The 19,321-nt window shown below is 35.8% G+C and overlaps 1 protein-coding gene across 1 annotated transcript in view; it reads left to right on the top strand.

Moving 5' to 3' along the window:
- Positions 1-2,032: 2,032 nt before the first annotated feature.
- The window catches only part of SLC9A2 (solute carrier family 9 member A2), a 128,546-nt gene continuing 111,257 nt past the window's right edge, over positions 2,033-19,321 (top strand). Inside the window, exon 1 of the mRNA XM_051984323.1 lies at positions 2,033-3,790. Within this exon, the coding sequence (XP_051840283.1) occupies positions 3,475-3,790 (316 nt within the window). The 5' untranslated portion in view covers positions 2,033-3,474. The remainder of the gene's footprint in view (positions 3,791-19,321) is intronic.

The following is a 19,321-nucleotide window of genomic DNA, read 5'->3' as shown; positions in this document are numbered from 1 at the left end:
TCATCTAACCTCTCTTGGAGTCAGGTTGGAGTAGGAGATGGAGCTTCTTTATCTACAAAATGAGGAGGCTAAACAAGATGGCTTCTTGGGTTCCTTCCAGCTCTTGACATCTAGTAGTATGATCCTTATTATTCACATCTGATCACCAAGATGCCACCCCATTCAATCACACCATCAACACTGCCATAACTGTCATTCAAGTCTAAATCACCTCTTTCCTGGACTGTTGTAAAGGGATCCACTATTTTCTCTCTTCCTCCATCATCTCTTTTCTTTCTCACAGCTGTTAAAAAATAATTTATTTGATGCATAGGCAATGGCTTGTTATTAACTCTAGGACAAAGTAACAATAGTTGATATTTATAATAGTGCTTTATGATTTTCAAACTACTTTAGAGACACATCTTGTTTGGTACAAATTCCTTACCCTATTCCAATATTATTGCATACTTTTCTTCATACCCTCTATTCCTGCTAAACTGGAATATTAGCAACTCTCCCATAACATCTGTCCTCTGTTTTTAACCCTCTATGCATTTTATATTTTAAGAGGCAATTTCCATAGTTAAGACACATTCCTTCCATGTCTCCATCAATTAAAATCCTTCTCTACTTTGAAAAGTTTATTCAAATATTGTAATGGGCTGAGGCTTGAGCCCATGGGGAGAGGAGATGGCTCAGTGGATAGAGCACCAGCCTTGAAGTCAAGAGGACCTGAGTTCAAATCCAGCCTCAGACACTTAACAATTCCTGGTTGTATGACCATGGGCAAGTCACTTAACCCCAACTGCCTCAGCCCATTACATCATACCACCTTTTCCATGTTTGTCCAGCCTGGTTTGCCTTTGGATGATTCTATTTGGGGTTTTTCTAGGCAAAGATATTGGAGTGGTTTGTCATTTATTTCTCCAGGTCATTTTATAGCTAAGGAAATGGAGGTATCTTTCCCACAAAACTTTTTGATATCCCAACAAACATTTTTATTCAAATTGTTTTAAAGTATTTGTCTGGAAAATTTCTTTGTTCTTATTGTATCTTTTTTTTTTTTTTTTTTTGCTGAGGCAATTGGGGTTAAAGGACTTGTCCAGGGTCACACAGTTAGGAAGTGTTAAGTGTCTGAGATCAAATTTGAACTCAGGTCCTCCTGACTTCAGGGCTGGTGCTCTATCCACTGAACCACCTAACTGCCCCATTCTTATTGTATCTTACCTTTTATCATACTTACTTGTGTATATGTTCATCTTCCCTCATTTCCATTAGACTATAAGCTCTTTGAGGGGGAACACTTTAAAAAAATCTTTATGTGTACAGGGTCCAGCACAGTGCTTTGGAGGCATTTATTAAATATTTATTGAATCAAATTACCATTTCATTTTACACTGTCATAAAATTCTTATTTGTTAAGTACTTGTTTCATTGAACAATTGACTACAAATTTCTTTATACTTAATTCAGTTTGGGATGATCAAAAAAAGAATTATGAATTGATCTACTTTTACTGAAGTGTAAGAGGTCCTTTTTATAGCTTACTCTTATTTTTGTAACATTTAAATAGTATGGAGTCAGGAAGATCTGAATTCAAATCATCTTCAGAATTTACTAGCCATGTTATCATTGAACAAATCACTTAACCTTAGTTTCTCAACCTTCCTACCTGTAAATATTAATAGCACTTAACTCAGAGTGGTTTTGGTTGTCTCCTTTTTCAATTATTCATATTTGTGGTTCAAAAGGTCTATTTCCCAAATATGAAACTAATTCTGCAAGATATTTGTACTATCAAATCAGTTCTTCCTTTCCTTTAGTAACAAAGAATAATTTGTGTCAGTAAAATTTCTAACAATACTGTTGTCCAAGGACAAACTTAGATCTCAATGAGCCAAATCATCAGTTTTCTATGTTTTGATTATAAAAAATACTTTCATGTAAAAGTGATTTCAATATTTAAAATGGACATTTTAACTTTGGGATCCAAGTCTTTTATTCAAAAGACAATCAAAAATTTTTTTTTCAGGTCTATTGTACTGGGGAGGGGAGAGTTTGGAAGAGATGGTGAGATTGGTTTTAATGTGTAAAAAAGGAAGTAGAAGAGGAAAAAAGGAAGGAACAGTGGGAGACAAGAATATTGAGTTCAGTTTAGAAATTTATCTGGATTGAGAACATATGTTGTGGCTTTCTTGTTAAATTTCACAGAGAAGACACGTTTCTTAAAATACTTTGTAATTCTCAGTCAGTTTAATGTATCACATTTAAGCTTGAATAGTTGTGTCCACTTCTTGGAAGTCACCTGTCACATTTTCTCTTTTCACTGTATCTAAATTTGCTAAATGCAGACTTAGTTTAATGGGCTCATCAAACCCCAAGGCTGCTTTTTCCTTATGAGGGAGGGACAGATGAGAGTAAATTTTCCTCAGGAGCTGGAGTAAAGAGGAAGAGACAGACAGAGAGACAGAAAGACAACAGGCAGGCAGAGACACGGAGACACAGAGACTCAAGGATGGTGAAAGACGAACAGAAGTAGAGACAGAAACACCTATAGTCTGACTCATAGCAGTTCCTTAACAAGGCTCTTGCCTGTGTTTCCTGGAGGCGGAGACTGATTTCGGAGACGGAGATAAACTCGATTCCTTCCACCTACAGACTCCTTTCTAATGGTGTGGTGTGGTGGTAGCGGCAGTGGTGGTGATGGGGTATATGTGTGAGTGTGTGTTGGGGTGCGTATGTTTGTGTGTGTGTGTGCGCTCGTTACTGGAGGCAAAGATTAGAAATGAGATACACATAGAGCACAGTGGGTATGAGCTCACGAGGTTCAGGTCAATTAATTTTACTGCAGCTTGACACTCGAGTCTAAATCGCCTTGAGCCGGCAGCCGTGGGGACGCGGGACAGCAGGTGCATGTTATGTGGATTGGTAGGGTCCCCCCGCCCCCGCTCCGCCTCCATCCCGTGTCCGATTTGGTGTGCAGCCTGGTCTCCTTTGCCTGATGTGGAGCCGCAAAGGCCAGTTCCCCGCCCCTTCTCTCTCTCCGCCGCTCCCTCCTTCCTTACTCCACTCCCCTTTGTGACCGCTGGAGATATTGGCAAGTGTAGCGAGTGACTTGATCAGAATGTAGACCAGAATCCGCTGAGCAGAAGGCATGGATAGTATATCGAGAGACCGACAACTGGAAGTAGAAGGAGGGTGAGAAATTTTCCCTCATTTCTCAGTGTGTGCTCCCTGAGTATATGGAGGCACAATCATCTCAGTAGCTCAGCCCCAAATAGGGATTTGTTAAAGTACGGCGGGTCAAGGAAAAACGGTCAGTGGAGGTGGCCACCCCGCGGTGGCAGAAACGCCCGGTAGCAGCAGGTGGCTTCTTCTGGAACCCAGCGCTAATAGTCTCAGCGGCCTCATGGGCATAGGCTGCCCGGTGCAGTGGACTAAAACGCACCGCTGAACTAGAGCACCGAGTCTCCCTGGTGGCACTGGACACAGATGGACCCCGAGGTCATCGGGCGGGGCCTCCGGGCGCCTCCGCCACGGGCACCGCCTCAGCTGTTGCTGCTGCTTCTGCCTCTGCTGCTGTTGCTGCAGGTGGCCGTCCCAGCCTCTGCCTTTTCAGAAAACCTGCTGACCGCCCCGGGGGTGATGGGGACCAGTCTGGTCTCCGCCAGCCCCGGGAGCGTGGTAGCTCCGGGAACTACTCCCTTTGAGGAGAGCCGGCTGCCGGTGTTTACTCTGGATTATCCCCATGTGCAGATTCCCTTCGAGATTACCCTCTGGATTTTGCTGGCTTCCTTGGCCAAGATCGGTGAGTGACTTGGTCCCCCTGGTGGGAATCCTTGGAGACAGGCTGGATAGCCAGGTTGGGGACAACGAGGTAGTGGGGGGAAGTGGGGGGTGGGGGTGAAATGCGGAAGAGGACACTATTTGGGTGACTGAGAGTCAGGGGTTTTGCGCGTAGGTGTGTGGGTGGAGGATTCTGCTCCTATCTTTCCCTAAAGTAACTGAGAGAGATATGGAAGGATCATTTTGTGAGAAGGGAACATGAAGCCAGAGCAGTATTTTGTTTGTTTGTTTTTAACTTCGGTATTACGTGCACATCGAACTGGAGTGGAGGAGGATAAAGACGGAATCGTATAAAATAGAGTTAATTCTTCCTTGAAAATAAACAAAAGACTAAAAGGTCTAAAAGTAAAGCTGAATCAGCAACATGGTTCTTGGTTTCTTGCTTAATCGAGAAAGTAGGCGCATTTTATCAATGTTACTTGAAGGAAAAGCACTTGAGTTAAATTTTTAAAACCTGATGGCCTGACAGGAGGTAACATGGTACCTGCTGTGGATGACTAATGAAATGCATGGAAAGGTACCAGTGACACAGGAACTGTACAAATGAAAACGAACTCTTACTCCCTTGTCTCTGAAACCAACATTCATTAGGGTGTTGTAAGAGAAGCTGCCCTTACTTGCAAAAAAATAGAGTTTTTACTAACCTGGGCAATAAACCTTTAAACCTCTTTAGGAATGAGTGACTGTACAGAGTTTTGTCACATTCATTTAAAAAATATATATTCTGTAATGTGTTGCATACATAACTCTTTTACATTAAATTATGCCTTTAACTTTTAACTTTAAATATGAGATAAATTGGCAAAAATTATTTTTAATCTACTAAGGGAAAGAAAACTGATTTCAGAGCAGAACTTTACAAGCCTTAGTTCTGACACTTATTAGCAGTATAAAGCTGGGTAAATAATTTAATCTCAATCATCAGTAATGTGGGAGGAAATTATAATAATCTGTGCATCCTACTTTGTAAGATTAGTTTGAGAACAATGGATTAGGCACACTAGATTTGGCTTTAGGAAGACCTTTCTTCAAATACCACCTTAGATAATGAATAGTTGTGTGACCCTCCACAGGTCATTTAAACTCCTGGGGTTTCAGCTTCCTCTTCAGAAAAATGAGGAGGATTTGACACTCTTCAAGTGCTATACAAAAGAGATATTATTGTAGTATTATACCCAGAATCTTAGGCTCAAATCTTTCTTGCCTGTCCTTGTGTCACTTTAGGCAGTTAGGTGAGTTAGCTTCTCTTGACTTTTGTTTTCTTATTTGCAAAATAAGAATGCTGGACTGGAAGACTTCTGAGACTCTTTCTAGTTTGGCATGACTCTATAATTGTTATTTACTGGAATAAGAGGAAACTGTAAGAGTTTTTAAAAAGAGTCCATTCGACATATTTGATAATTTAGTAGTTGTATTGTTACTAATTGGCTAATTTTAGATTCTTTGAAAGACTAATACTTCCCCAACTTGACAAACATATATGTTGTGTATATGTATGTATACACACACATACTATATAAGTATATAGTTTTTCTCACTCTGCTGTTTCTATTACTTCTTGTTTATATTTCCATCTTGTAGACTTTTCCTGTTTTCTGAGATTTTTCTTAGTTCTCTATTTATTTCAATTTTTTTCAAACTGTTTGCTATGTAACCTTGCTTCTTGGCCTTAACTAATTATTTTCCCCTTTGGATTTTTGCTATCATGGGATTTTTCTTTTGTCACATATCTTGTTTTTAAAATAGACAATACTTATATTTTTATGATTTTATCTGAGGAAAAATGTTCCAGTGTGGAAACTTCTTTCACTTATGCAAATCAACACTCATTTTATACCTGCAGTCTTAGAGAGTTTCCTGAAGTAATGAAAGATTATGTAACACATCCAGCAGGTGTCAGAAACAGGACTTCCACCCAGGTCTTCCTGATTCTCTGAACTCAGATACATCGAGATGCTTCTTGTTTGTTAAATGCTTTCCTTGTATGAGTATGTGTTACTTATGTTTAATTGTTTTTCTTTCCTAAGTTAACTATTTGTTATTTCATCAATTTCCCATACCTGACAAAATTCCTAACTCATTTCATTACCATTGTTCCCTCTCTCCTCCCCTGAATCTTAAAAGAAAATTGTTGTCAGGGGCTATAGTCAGCTCTCTCAAAGGTATTTGCTGCTGAATGAGGACTTGGTTGTACATGTGTGTGTATATGTGTGTGTGGGGGGTGGGTTAGAGTGAAGGGTTTTGAGCTATGGGTACTGAGATTAGTTCTGAAGGCAGAAAAGTACAACTCTCAGGTGTTTCAGTTCTGACTAATAATAGTCAAGACCACTTCTGCCACAGCTTTGCCCTGAACTGAGCCCCTAAATTATGCAGATGCAGATGCCCTCAGTGGAATACAGAATATTTCTGAGCTTTCTGAATGGTTTTAAACTGGACTACCCCTAATACATTTACCCAGTCATTGCACAATGATTAAACAAGGTGTAATTTCTAATACTGAACTAGCTACAACCTAATTCTCTCATATTTAGGAAGGCTGTGTAGGTTCAGCTATTGAGTGTGGCTTGGTGATAGGAAGGTATTATGACTAGTTATACAGTTCACCCTCATGATATTAATGGTCCTCTTGTAGAACTAAGGGGTGAATAACATCAAATCAATAGTACACAGATTCATTTTTATATCAAATGGACTTAGGGGCAAAATACCAGGTTCAAATCCCAATTTCAATTCCTGAAATGAAAAGTTGGACAAATTAATTGATTTTTCTTTTCTCTTAGTCCCAGATTCTTCATTTATAAATAAGGATAAAAATACTTGAATTGCCTTCAGCTAGAGTGCTGGATCCATAATCAAGAAGACCTGAGTTCGAATCCAGCCTCAGAATTGTACTAGCCATGTGACCTTGGGCAAGTCATTTAAGCTCTGATTGTTCCAGTTTCCCTAAAGGCAAAATGGGGACAAATAATAGAATTTCAACCTCAGGGTTGTTGTGAAATTGAAAGAGATAATATTTGTAAAATGCTTAGAACAGCATAGTTATTTTATCAGTAAGTCCATTTGGACTTTTCTTGACAAAGATACTGGAGTGGTTTGTTATTTCCTTCTTTAGCTCATTGTAGAGATAAAGAAACTGAGGCAAACAGAGTTAAGCAATTTACCCAAGATCAACATAGCATTAAGTGTCCCAGGCTGGGTGATTTATTCACTGCGCCACCTAGCTGCTATATCTTAGAGCTGGTGTAAAGCTTGAATGAGATAATTATTTATAAAGCACTAAAGAACTGCATAGAAGGTGCTTAATGCATTATAGTTTTGTTCCTTCTTTATAAAATTGTAAAGAAAGTATTTTGTAAAACAAACAATTTTACAAATTCAAACAATTGTGACATTTGGATACTTTTCTCTTACATGATGTGATAAACTGGAGTTTACGTGTCCTTTGGAAACATGAGAGAACTGAAATAGAAAATGTTCAAAATTGTGTCTATTATGGAACTCATTTTTCCAGAGAAAGGCTGAAAGTATTGCGGAAAGAACATTAGCTTTAGAGTTTGAACACTTGAGTTCAAATCCCGCCTCAGATGTTCACTGTTTATGTGACCTTGGACAAGACCTAGAACCTTCTCAGGCCACATTTTCCTCATTTCTACAATGAAGGGAGTTTTGTGGAGAAGCTCAGGAATTCCTTTCTAGTTATATTACAGTGATCTTGTGGTAAGAGAATGACTGAAAAGCACAAACATGTTTTTGTTAAGTTTGAATAATGCCTGGTGTTGGCATTCAATGTACTTTTACTAAATTCAATTCAGCATACTATTTGGAAGATCAGAATCCAAGCCTTCCTAAGACAATAGAATTTATTTCTGGAGGAAAATGTAAGGGTACATCTTTATTTTGAGATGTGTTGTCTTATGTTAAAACATACTTCCTATTTAAGATTATATGCAGTAGTGAATAGAGTGCTGGACTTTGAATCCTGTGGACTAGATTCTAATGCTGCCTCCAGGACTATCTGTGTGATCTCTGGTAAGCCATTAACCTATTTAAATCTCAATTCCTCCTTTGCAGAATAAAGTAATTGGACCTCTTGACTTCTAAGCCTTCTTTTGGCTTTAAATTTATGAATCCTAGTAGATTGAAAAAGCTTATATAATCTAAATATAATCTGTAATTTTCATATAAAATGACATCATTTTTCCTCACAAACTCTATACAAAACCAAACTTTAACATTAGAGCATCAGTGATAATGGACTTAGAAAGCTCTAAAAAATTTTAAAGTTTTTATCAGGAAAGAAAGTCCCAGTTTGTTAGTTTAATCTATTAACTCATGATTCTTCTAAATTTTTTTTTTGTTGTTGCTGGTGGTGCTTCACCAGATTTGAGATTTTATTAGTCTTTAATAAGAAAATTCCCTCTACTGTTTTAAGTCAGCACTTTCTCTGTAACTTTAGCCATAGGTACACTTTGATGTTGAATGACTTTTCAAAGCTCACACTTTGTTTTAAAGGCAAAAATTGAACTCGGGTCTTTTTGTTTTCACTCTGAGGGCAACCTACTGTTCACTCTGAAGCAAAGCTATCTTTTTGCTTCTCATTTAAGTTTTCATTACTCTTTTTGTATTATAATTGCTCTTAATTTACAGTATTTAAACTTTTGTTGATAAAGTGTAAGTTGATTTCCCTCCTTGTAGAGTGATACCTTATTCAAATTGGATTAAAACTGAATACATTATTTAAAAGAAAACAGAATCAATAAAGTGTGTGTGGAAGGGAGCAGAGGTTGAATAACACTGTATTTTAAAGAGATATACTTGTATGAGGTAATACAAGAACTAGGATGGGGAAGGAAACATGGTAGAGAATATTTGACTAATGATCAATGGAGGTCAATCAATATTGTCAATGTTATATTTTATGTATGTATACACACACATATATAATTAGTATTTCCCACTTGGACAGAAGGAAGAAATAGATGAAGACAAATCACAAACAAAACACAAATCTAGTGCAAAGTTATCCAATAACAACAATGGAAGACTTCTATTACCCAGATATCTACTAGGACTCCTCTCTCAAAAGTAGTATCTCCTTTAAAAGGAATTCTATTCTAGATTTGATACTCACCAATAAAGAAGTAATTCCTTGAGGGAAAGGAACCACTTTATTTTAGAATGATGGAGAATAGTGCCAAGTGCCAAAACTCAAGATGAGCTCGTAAGAAAAGCTAAAGGCAACAGAAATGTGGAGGATTTTTGGTTATACTGGGGAAAAATAGGAGAATCACTAAGAAGGTAAGATTGCTTTTGATGAGGTGGGTTCTGCAAAGATCATTACTAAGAGTTAGAAAACTCGAGTTCTCTTAAGCCTATCACTAATCACCCACATAAGCTTGGACATGTCTTATAATATCTCTGAATTTTACATCTTTGGCATTTTAAATATGTATTATAAAATTAGTATGTTGCACTAGATTTGTTTCTAATTAAAATGCAAATCTAAACAATGAGATATGGTGATTTTGTGAGCAGTGACAATTATGAAAATTTATATAGTATTTTCCTAGCATTTTTTCTTTAAAATATATTAATGACCATAGAGTATCAGATAGGACCCTTCATAACTAATAATAAAGGTAAATCCAAATGTCTGGTTTTGTTATCTATATGACAGTAATTCTAAAAGAGCTACTTAACTTAACCCTATTGAGCAGATATAGAGACAGACTTAGCTGTTTTTCTCCAGTCGCATTCTTGCAATTGGAGAAATAAGAACAGAGCTTTCTAGTCTTTAGACTTAATGGTAAAGCTTTGGGGAGAAAAAATCACTGGATTGAAAGGGAAGTCTCAGTTTCTAATTTCAACTGGGTCATTAATTTATTTATTTTTACCTTAGCTAAATTCATTAATGGCTCCATTTCTCACTTTCTTCAACTGTAAAAATAAGCATGACCTGTTTAACTTGTCTTTTGTGTTTTATGCATAAACACACATCCACACCACATACATATACACATATATACATATATAAACATGACATTAAATATTTGCATATATATATATATATATATATATGTATGTGTGAAAATAATTGGGAAAAGCTAAAGAAGCTATCCAAATAAGAGATATTGTTCATATAACCATAAGTTGCATGTATAAAAGCCTTCATATATGTTATATTTGATATTCAGAACCCTGTGAATGAAGCAGAGTAGATATGATGATTTCCATTTTATTCATAAGGAAACTGAATCACAGAGAATTGTTACTCACTGTCTCACAGCTAAAAATGGCAGAGCTGGGTCTAAGAAACAGATTTTGTGATTTCAAGTCTACTGCTATTTCTAGTACACCACGCTGCCTCTGTTATTTTCACCATCATAGTCTTAAGAAAGTTGCCTGGGGGAATTTAACTTGCATAAGGTCCCACAGTCAGAGGGAGGATTTGAATTAGTTATCCTGATTCCAAGCTCTCTTATCTAGTGGACCATCCTCCCTCTTAATGGTCTATTAGTGGGATATTTACCTTGTTGTGTGTCTAGATATAGTCTGGAGTTGTGTTCTGAGTCATCTCTTCCTTTCTCCCTATAATCTCTTCCCTTTATTGTTCTTTTACATCCCTTGTTCTTGACTCTCATTTCTATTCATAAAACTCCAAAATCTATATATGAAACAATGGTCTTTTTCCTCAGTTCAAACCTGAATATCATTTGTTTATTATAAATTTTTCACTACATGTGTGACTCATTTTGTTTTCCCCCAAACTTTACCCTCTTCGTTACTTACTTATTTCTGTTGAAAGCACCACCATCCTTCTTAGTTGCATGGCTTTCCACCCTCAGGGTCAACCACTACCTTTCCATATCATTTACAGTTCTAATCACTTCCCAATTCTTGTTGATTCTGCTTCCACAAAATATATTTAATTAATTTCCTTCCCTCCATTCACATAACCACCATTTTAAGTCTGGACTTTTGCAACACCATCTTAATTGCTCTTTCTCCTTACATGCTCTCCCTTCTTTAATCCCTCCTTTATATAGCTGTAACATTTATATTCTTAAAACATATCTCTGATAATAGCATACTTATGCTCAAGAAGTTCCTTTGGCTTTCCTTTGCTACAAATTCATTTGGCTTTTAAAGCTCTCTATCGCCAGCCTACTTTTCCAGACATATTACATATTGCATTCTTTCATGTACTTCCCTCCCATCATTTCCAGCTAACCTCTCCTACTTTCTATATTCCATATAGAGCATGCCATTTCCTATCTATATTCCTTTTCACAAGTCACAAATGTTTAGAATGAGCTACCACTCCATCTCTAACTCATAGGCAATGGTTCTCAAACTTTTGTTCTTCGTGCTGCTAAAAAACTATTGAGGATCTGTTCAAAGAGTTTTTGTTCACATGGGTTATATTTATAGCTATTTACTATATTAGAAATAAAAAATAAATTTGAATTTGTAGGCCCTTTGAAAAGGTTTCAGAGACCCCAACAATTCTTTGGATTACACTCTGAGGACCACTGTATAAAGGCTCTAGCTCTCTTCAAAGCTTATCTTATAATTCAACTGTACAAAGATACGAGATAAAAGAATTTGGACAAAAGTTACACTGAAAGTTAATAGAGGGAGAATCGAATTAGTCAACCAAAATTTATTGAGGTAGTCCCAATGATAAAGTGCTGGATTTAGAATCAGGAATACCTGAGACACTTGCTAGCAATATGATCCTGAGCAAATAACTTAGCCTCACTTGCCTCAGTTTTCTCATCTCTAAGAAAGAGAATAATAATAGTGCTTAACTTCCATGATTCTTGTGAGAATAAAATAAAATTGTATTTATAAAGTGTTTTATAAATCTTTAAAATCCACATAAAAATTAGCTGTTATTAAAGTTTAATAACAGTTTGCTAGCATCAAACTAGGTTCTAGGGAACATAAAGTAAAGAAAAAAAAAGACCAAAAAAGGAAAGAAAAAGAAAATTGGATACAATCTGAGAGGGAAGACATTTACATGAAGAGAGAATGAGACAGGCTTTTTGCAAAGATAATATTTTCTGAAACTTGAAGGAAGTTACAGAAGCCAAGAAAAGGTGATGAGGACAAAGAACATTCCTGGAATGAGGGAAACTAGTGAAAAGGAGTTGTATTTTTTTGTGCAAAGAGTAGCTAGGAGACCAGTGTCACTAGATCATAGTATATGGGAAAGGGATAAAATAGGGAAGACAGGACAGACAGAAGAGGATACAGGTATAGAAAAATATAAAAATAGAGGATTTTCTTATATTTGATTCTGGAGGTAGTAAGGAGCCACTGGGGTTTATTTATGTGTATGTGGAAAGGGAGAATTGAGGGGAAAATGACATAATCAGACCTGTGGAAAATCACTTTGTTAGCTAAATGGATATTGACTGAATTGAGGAGATGCTTGAGGTAGAGGGACCAGTAAGAAGGCTATTTTAATCATCCAGGTATGAGAAGATAGAAATCTGCACGAAATCAAGTCAAGTCAGCAAGCAATTATAAATCACCTATGTGCCCAGGAGTGTATTAAATGCCAGGGTGGCAGCAATATTGGGGAAGAGGAGGAGATGGGTACCAGAGCTATTATAAATATGAGAGATTTGAAAAAGTAAAAGGCTGAGAATGCTCAGCTGCAAAAGGAGAAATTAAAAACACTTTGTGGATGACACATTGGGCCTTAAGAGATAGGGAGGATTTCAGGGAGATAGAAAAAAGAGAAGTATTGGGTAAGGTATACCAGATAGTGGGAACATTGTAAGTAAAAGGAAGCAGGAAAATGTGGGTCTTGCTTAAAAAATGGCAAATCTCCAATTTTACTGGATCAGAGGGTATATGAAGAGAAGCAATGAGAAATAAGGCTGGACAGGAAAATGGAGCCCTAATTATTTCATTACATGACTTAGTTTAGTTTAGTTTTTTTTTTTTTTTTTTTTAATGGTTGAATAAAAGCATTGGTTGGTGAGAAAGCTCAAAGTTAAAATTTTTATCTAGCTTTCCTATTTGGCAAATTTATCTTTTCAAGGATTAGTACTTATTTCTTTTTAATTAGCACTGAAACGGACTTAAACCTATATATAACTGTTGTTTAGTCGTTTCAGTGCTATCCAACTGAAATGTGATCCCATTTGGAGTTTTCTTGGCAAATATACTAGAGTGGTTTGCCATTTTCCCCCCAGCTGGGGAAGGTGAGGAAACTGGGACAAAAAGGGCAAAATGACTTATCCTGGGTCACACAGTTATTAAGTGTCTGAGGCCAAATTTGAATCCTGGAAAATAAGTTTTCCTTACTTGAGACCTGACATCTATGTGCACTATGGTGATACCTAATTGCTCCCAGTATAGAACCTTAAGATTAACCTTGTTCACACAGCTAGGAAATGTCTGAGGAGGAGTTCATGGAATCATTGGATGAGGACTATAAATCTAGAATTGGAACCTTTTCGTTTTACAGAGAAATGGCTTGGCATAGAAAATAGAATAGGATTCTAGACTTGAAATAAGGAAAATCTTTTCCTGATACTTAATTGACCTTAGGCAAAGATTTCTTTCATCCTTAGTTTTTTCATCTATAAAATGATGATAATAATAAATAGCATCTATCTTATAGGGTATCAGACACCAGCTATGTGACTTCAGGCAAGTTATTTAACTCTCTTTACTTAAGTTTCCTCATCGGTAAAATGAGTTGGAAAAGGAAATGGCAGATAACTCCAGTATTTTTGCCCCAAATGGGGTCATAAAGAGTCAAATGTGATTGAAATGATCAAACAGCAACAATTTTGTAGTATTGTTGTGGGAGCCAAATGAAATCATATACATATAGGAGCCTAGATTTAGAAATGGAAAGAATCTAATAAATTCTTTTAAATTTAAGAATGTAAAGATTTAAATTTAAGAATTTAAATCCTTTCATTGTATGTTTGTGGAAACTGACATTCAAAGAGGTTAAATGATACATAGTCATATATCTAATAAATGTCTGAGGCAGAATTTGAATGCAGATCTACCTGACTCCAAGTCTGGTATTATTTACTCTGCCCTATTGTCTATAACTATAACTAAAAGTAAATGTTAATTATATTCATTATCATTATAATTATTACTAGTAAGAAAATGAAAGTCTGCAGAGCTACTCAGTATCACACAAACAGTAAGCAGTAGAGGCAAGGTTTCAGCTAAATTTCTTTGGCTGCAAAGCCAGTGGAAAGAGCTTTCACATCCCACTCTTTCTCCTGTACTGTACTATGTTGTAGTTATACCATTAAAGGATGACACTTTGACTATTCTCAGTGAAATAAATTGAATTAACCCTATAGATCAAGTATACCCAGGCTTTACACCAATCAGTCCATTGTTAACACTATATTAGCACTGCTGTGCTTACTAAACTGACAAAGGAAATGGTTTGCACTACAAATATATCAGATATTTTTAGCAAAGGGAATGTTGACAGAAAATTCTATAAATTCAACAACTAACCAATATTTATTTGCTTACTTATAAATACATTTATATATTCCAGTATTTATGGATCTCTGATCTCTTAGATGTATTTCCTCCAACAGTGGACATCTTCATAATTTCTCCATGCCTTATCAGCTTATGGGAAGCTTCTTCCTTATATTCTATTTTAAATATATCATACATTCTCCAAACAGTATGTTTGGAAGCCTTCTTCTTGTTTTCCTGATATTACAAAACAGAGGCACCAATGGAACATACAGATTGTCCTTTATTTTTCCCTTACTTTTGTTAAGATGACTTCTGAAGCATTTATGTAGGCCATAGCAAATTTAGGAGTAATCCAAGGGCAACTGTTAGTTAAATAAGATGATGGATGTAAAAGCACCTGGAAAAATATAAAGCACTATGATAATATAAGGTGTGATTTAAAAAATGTGTTCAATTGTGGCTGAACAGAGAGTGTTGGACATGGATGCAGGTTTTCTGGAATAATAGGGAATATTTTATTAGACAAGATTAGAGAAGGAAAATTCTTAATTCTTTTTTGTTTTAACATTGATTCTTCCTGTCTTGCCCAGGGCAGCATTGACTTAGGAATTTGATTTCACTGCTGATTATCATAAAAGTTTTGACCTCCTTAATACTCTCCCATCCCCACTTCCATGGGGTTCACCATATTGGTGTCAGATCTATTGTAAACACTAATCAGCCTTAATCTTAACTGCAGTTCAGAACTCCCAAGCTCAAACAATACACTACTCTTGTTTTCTCTAGTAACAAGAATTACTGCTGCGTACCATTATGCCAGGGGGGAATTTCTTAAAAGAGGTGAATCATAAGCCAGATTTCAAAAAAAGAAAGTTATGTGAATAGTAATCACATGAAACAGGACATTGTACATGCATATAAAAAATAGCATAAGTTCAAACTCAGGTTTGGCTAAGTTTGGTTTTTGATAACAAGCAGGTTTGCTTGGAAAGAACAGAAGAGTATGGCCTGAGCTGGACTGAGAGATTAATACAATTAAGTGCTGCTGGAAAAGGTATAGAATGCTATGAATAGGAGGCTCAATATGATTTAACCATTATAGATTTCTCAAAAAAGGGAATTGATCACTTCTGAATGATTCAGATCAGTCCAACAAATACTAAGTACCTACTATGATCAAGGTTCTACTAGGTGAGGGCAATTAATGCTGGAAGGAAGGAAGATTGTTCTATTTCAGAATAGTTGATGTTACAATTGGAAAATTGGTGGCTAGGTTCTAGTTTCTTCCATACAGTAAATAATACAATGTGATTTGAAGGAATTCCTGTTCAAGTAGGGATTGAACTGTATGGTCTCCTGAAGCCACATCCATTTCTGAATTTCTGCAATTCTAAATATTTAATTAGAAAGGCATCTTATTCAGCAGTCTTTCACTGCCTTCCCTCCACAACATCAGAATTTTTTTTTCCATGAAAATCCTTACTTAGAAATTCTGTTCTTGACCATTGTGAAAAAAGAGCTTAGTCCTTTAAAAATAATTAATTAGTTGATTTTCACTATGTAAATCAGTTACTTACTAGTTTATTAGTAATAATAAATAATAATAATAGCTATCATTTTAGTAATGCTTTTAAGGTTTGCAAAGGGATTTACAAATATCTTATTTTGTCCTCACAACAACTCTGGGAGGTAGGTGCTATTACTAATTTTGTTCTTACAGATGAGACAACTGCGGCATATCGAAGTTAAGTGATTAGTCAAAGGACATATCCATAGTGTCTTTAACACATCTCTGATCAAAGTTTAGCAATTTTTCCTAATTCTTAGATGATGACAATGGCTTAAATTGAAACTTCAAGGAACTTAACTATAACTCTTTCAAATTCAACGAGGTGGCCAAATGGCCAAGACCTGAGTTAAATTCTGCTAAGGCAGCTTGATAGCATTGTGACTCTGAGCAAGTCACTTAAATTTTCTCAGCCTCAGGTTTTTTTTTTTTTTCATCTATAATAGCACCTATTTCATAAGATTGCTTATTAAAGAATAAATAAGGTAACATTTATAAAATAACCTTGCAGATCCTCATATTGGTAGTATTAATAAGTTTCAGGATCCTGATTAAGCCATAATATTTTTCTGATACAGAAATAAGTCTTGTGATGATTTTGATGGCCTAATTTATTGAGAAAGTAGGAATGAATGTGAACCTTTTTTGGATAGTTGTCTTTTTTCACCAAAACAATAAAAGTGGATACTCAACTCTAGTAGTTTCACATGTTTTTTAACTCTAGTAGTTTCACATATGGTACTGTAGCCACACTTAAGAACATTGCACTTAGAATCAAGAGAGACTTGGACTTAAAATCTTATGGTGAGCAATAAAGAAGAATTTCTAAGTTCATTTCAAATAAAAGTTGTAGTGCTCTCTTTGTGGAATGCAATGGTGGCTGTAGCTATAGATGCCAGATAACCTCCCTCTTCGATCCTCAGTTTCCCCATCTATAAAATGGGGATAGTAATACCTCTACAAAACTTAATACAGTGTGGTATAGCAGATCACATATTGGACTTGGAATCAAGAAAACTAAGTTCAAATTCTGCCATGAGAGTTTTAAGCTGTGGGATCCTGAATAGGTTTATTATCTCTGTGTGCCTCAGGTAATTTTACAGAATTCCCTCACTGAGAGGTTGCATCTGTACTTGTGTAATTCTCACACCAAGAGTTTCCTATGTTGCCAAAGTCACATATTCCCCCAGGTATTCAACAAGAATACCTTATGGAGTTGTTGTAAGGCTCAAATGATATTTTATATGTGTGTGTATACATATCACACATATACACACCCACACCCACACACAAAAGAACTTTGCAAATGTTAAAATACTATGTGAATGTCAGCTATTATTATAATTATCATTATTATATCATTAATAGCAATTATCATAATTATAATTTCATTATTGAGGAACCAGTACTCTTATTTGGGGAAGTTAGGTACTGACCCTATGATTTCATTAGGATGGTGGAATCTTAGACTAAGAAAACTACCTTCACAGATGCAAATATGCACCGAATATTAAAAAGTAGTTCAAGAGGTTCACAAAGTCAAATAAAAGTCCGTCAGGACTTAAACCCAGGGCTTCTTGTTTCCAAGGTCTGCTCTGTATCCATTATGCCATAATAACTATTATATCCCTATCATTAGCACATTAAATTTAAAGAATAATCAGATGACTTCTTCAATTGTTAAAGACATGTTCAACTCCTTATGACCCATTTTTGTGTTTCTGCCCTTTCCTTTTCCAATTAATTTTACAGAGGAGGAAACTGAGTAAACAGGGTTAAGTGACTTGTTCTGGTGACACAAGCTAGTAAGTATCTGAAGTGAGATTTGAATTTAAGTCTTCTAACTCTAGGCCTGGAGCTTATCCATTGTGTTAACTAGCTCTCTAATCTGATGACTACTATAAACAACACTGATATCTGTTTCATTGAAAATATTAAATATTCCATTGTGATATTTTAACATGCTTTTTTCTATTTAAGTAAATGGTAAATCTTATTTATAAATAGAGATTATCATACCCACTTATATAATATTGACTCATTCAAATATCTGTGTAATTAAGGACAATTTTGGCAGAAAAGAGTGACCTATTCACTAACTTGGGGGATGAAAGCATGCCAACTCTAGGTATTAAAATTCAGGTTAGTAGAGTTGCCTGGAAATTGCTTTCATTTATTGACTTATGTGAAATTAGTGTTTAATCTAGATCCTGGTAAAGCAGAAACCTTATCAAAAATCACTCAAGGTAATTGTTACATCCTGACTCAGCATAAGCATAAATGTAAAATTGTAAAACTGAAGTATCCTCAAACAAACTCTGATTGTCATACTCATACCACCATAAAGATTGATCCTTTCCAGGTAAAATATCAGTATTTCTTCATTGGTCACTGTCATTCATGTTCCAGGAATTAGACATCAGTACCATCAAATGATGAACTCGAATCAATAACAGTGACTTTTCTTTTGATGGGGGATAAAGCTCAGGATGAATTGCAAGCTCTATAAAACCACATGAGGACTGTTAAACTTGCTTTTATAAGTGTGAGATTTGAACCTGCTGTCAACAACTTACTCAGAATGAGTTTCATTTGTTATAGTTATGCTATTCTTAACATGAAATAGTAGGAGAAAGACTCCAGTTGTAAAGAATGAATAGTCAATCTAAACTGGATAATAGTATTCAAGGGCAACTCTCAGTATTTGAAAATAAAACACCTAAAATTCTCCAGAGATAGCCTTGGTTTGGAAGTGACATGATGCAAAGGGAGAATTTGGGGAATGGAATCTGTGTTTGGATCTTGACTTTGGCATATCTCTGCAACCTGTGAGACTCTCTAGGTTTCAGTTTCTTCAAATGTTAAAAAGAGTATTGAGCTAGATTTCTTAGGTCCTTCCAACTATACATTTATGGCTCTATGATTTTATACATGAGGCTTCATTGAAGACAAAAAAAAGTTATTTTACACTTACTTTATGTGATTGTATATTGCCCTATAAAGTAAGGAATAAAATGCCCACGTGTTTATAAAAGGAAATATCACTCTTCAAAAGAGACATCACCTGGTCAAACAGGGAAACATCTGGCAGGCATAGATGAAAAGCATTATAAACCCGACAGGGATTGTTGCAAAACTCTACCCATATTTAGTGAATTTTTTTACTTTGGTTGACACAGATTCTGAAAATATAGCTACAGAGAATTGAAAAGAAACGGAAGTAGAGGCCAAGTCCTCTACCTTTTACACATGTTCTTAGTTCCCTTCAAATTAAATTTACATGTTATAGTAGTTTGGGGTGGAAGAAGCTACAATTTAGATAACTATATTGGGAATGCTTTGGAGGGAAATAGGATTCTAATTCAGATGCTCTCACATCAGTGCTGAGGTGGGGAAATGGGAAAGTACTTCATTAGGGAATTTTTTTTTTTAACAGTTCAA

Source organism: Antechinus flavipes, chromosome 3, assembly GCF_016432865.1.
Source record: "Antechinus flavipes isolate AdamAnt ecotype Samford, QLD, Australia chromosome 3, AdamAnt_v2, whole genome shotgun sequence".
Classification (NCBI taxonomy): domain Eukaryota; kingdom Metazoa; phylum Chordata; class Mammalia; order Dasyuromorphia; family Dasyuridae; genus Antechinus; species Antechinus flavipes.
The sequence above is the reverse complement of the archived record's forward strand: the minus strand, read 5'-3'. Positions and strand labels throughout refer to the sequence as shown.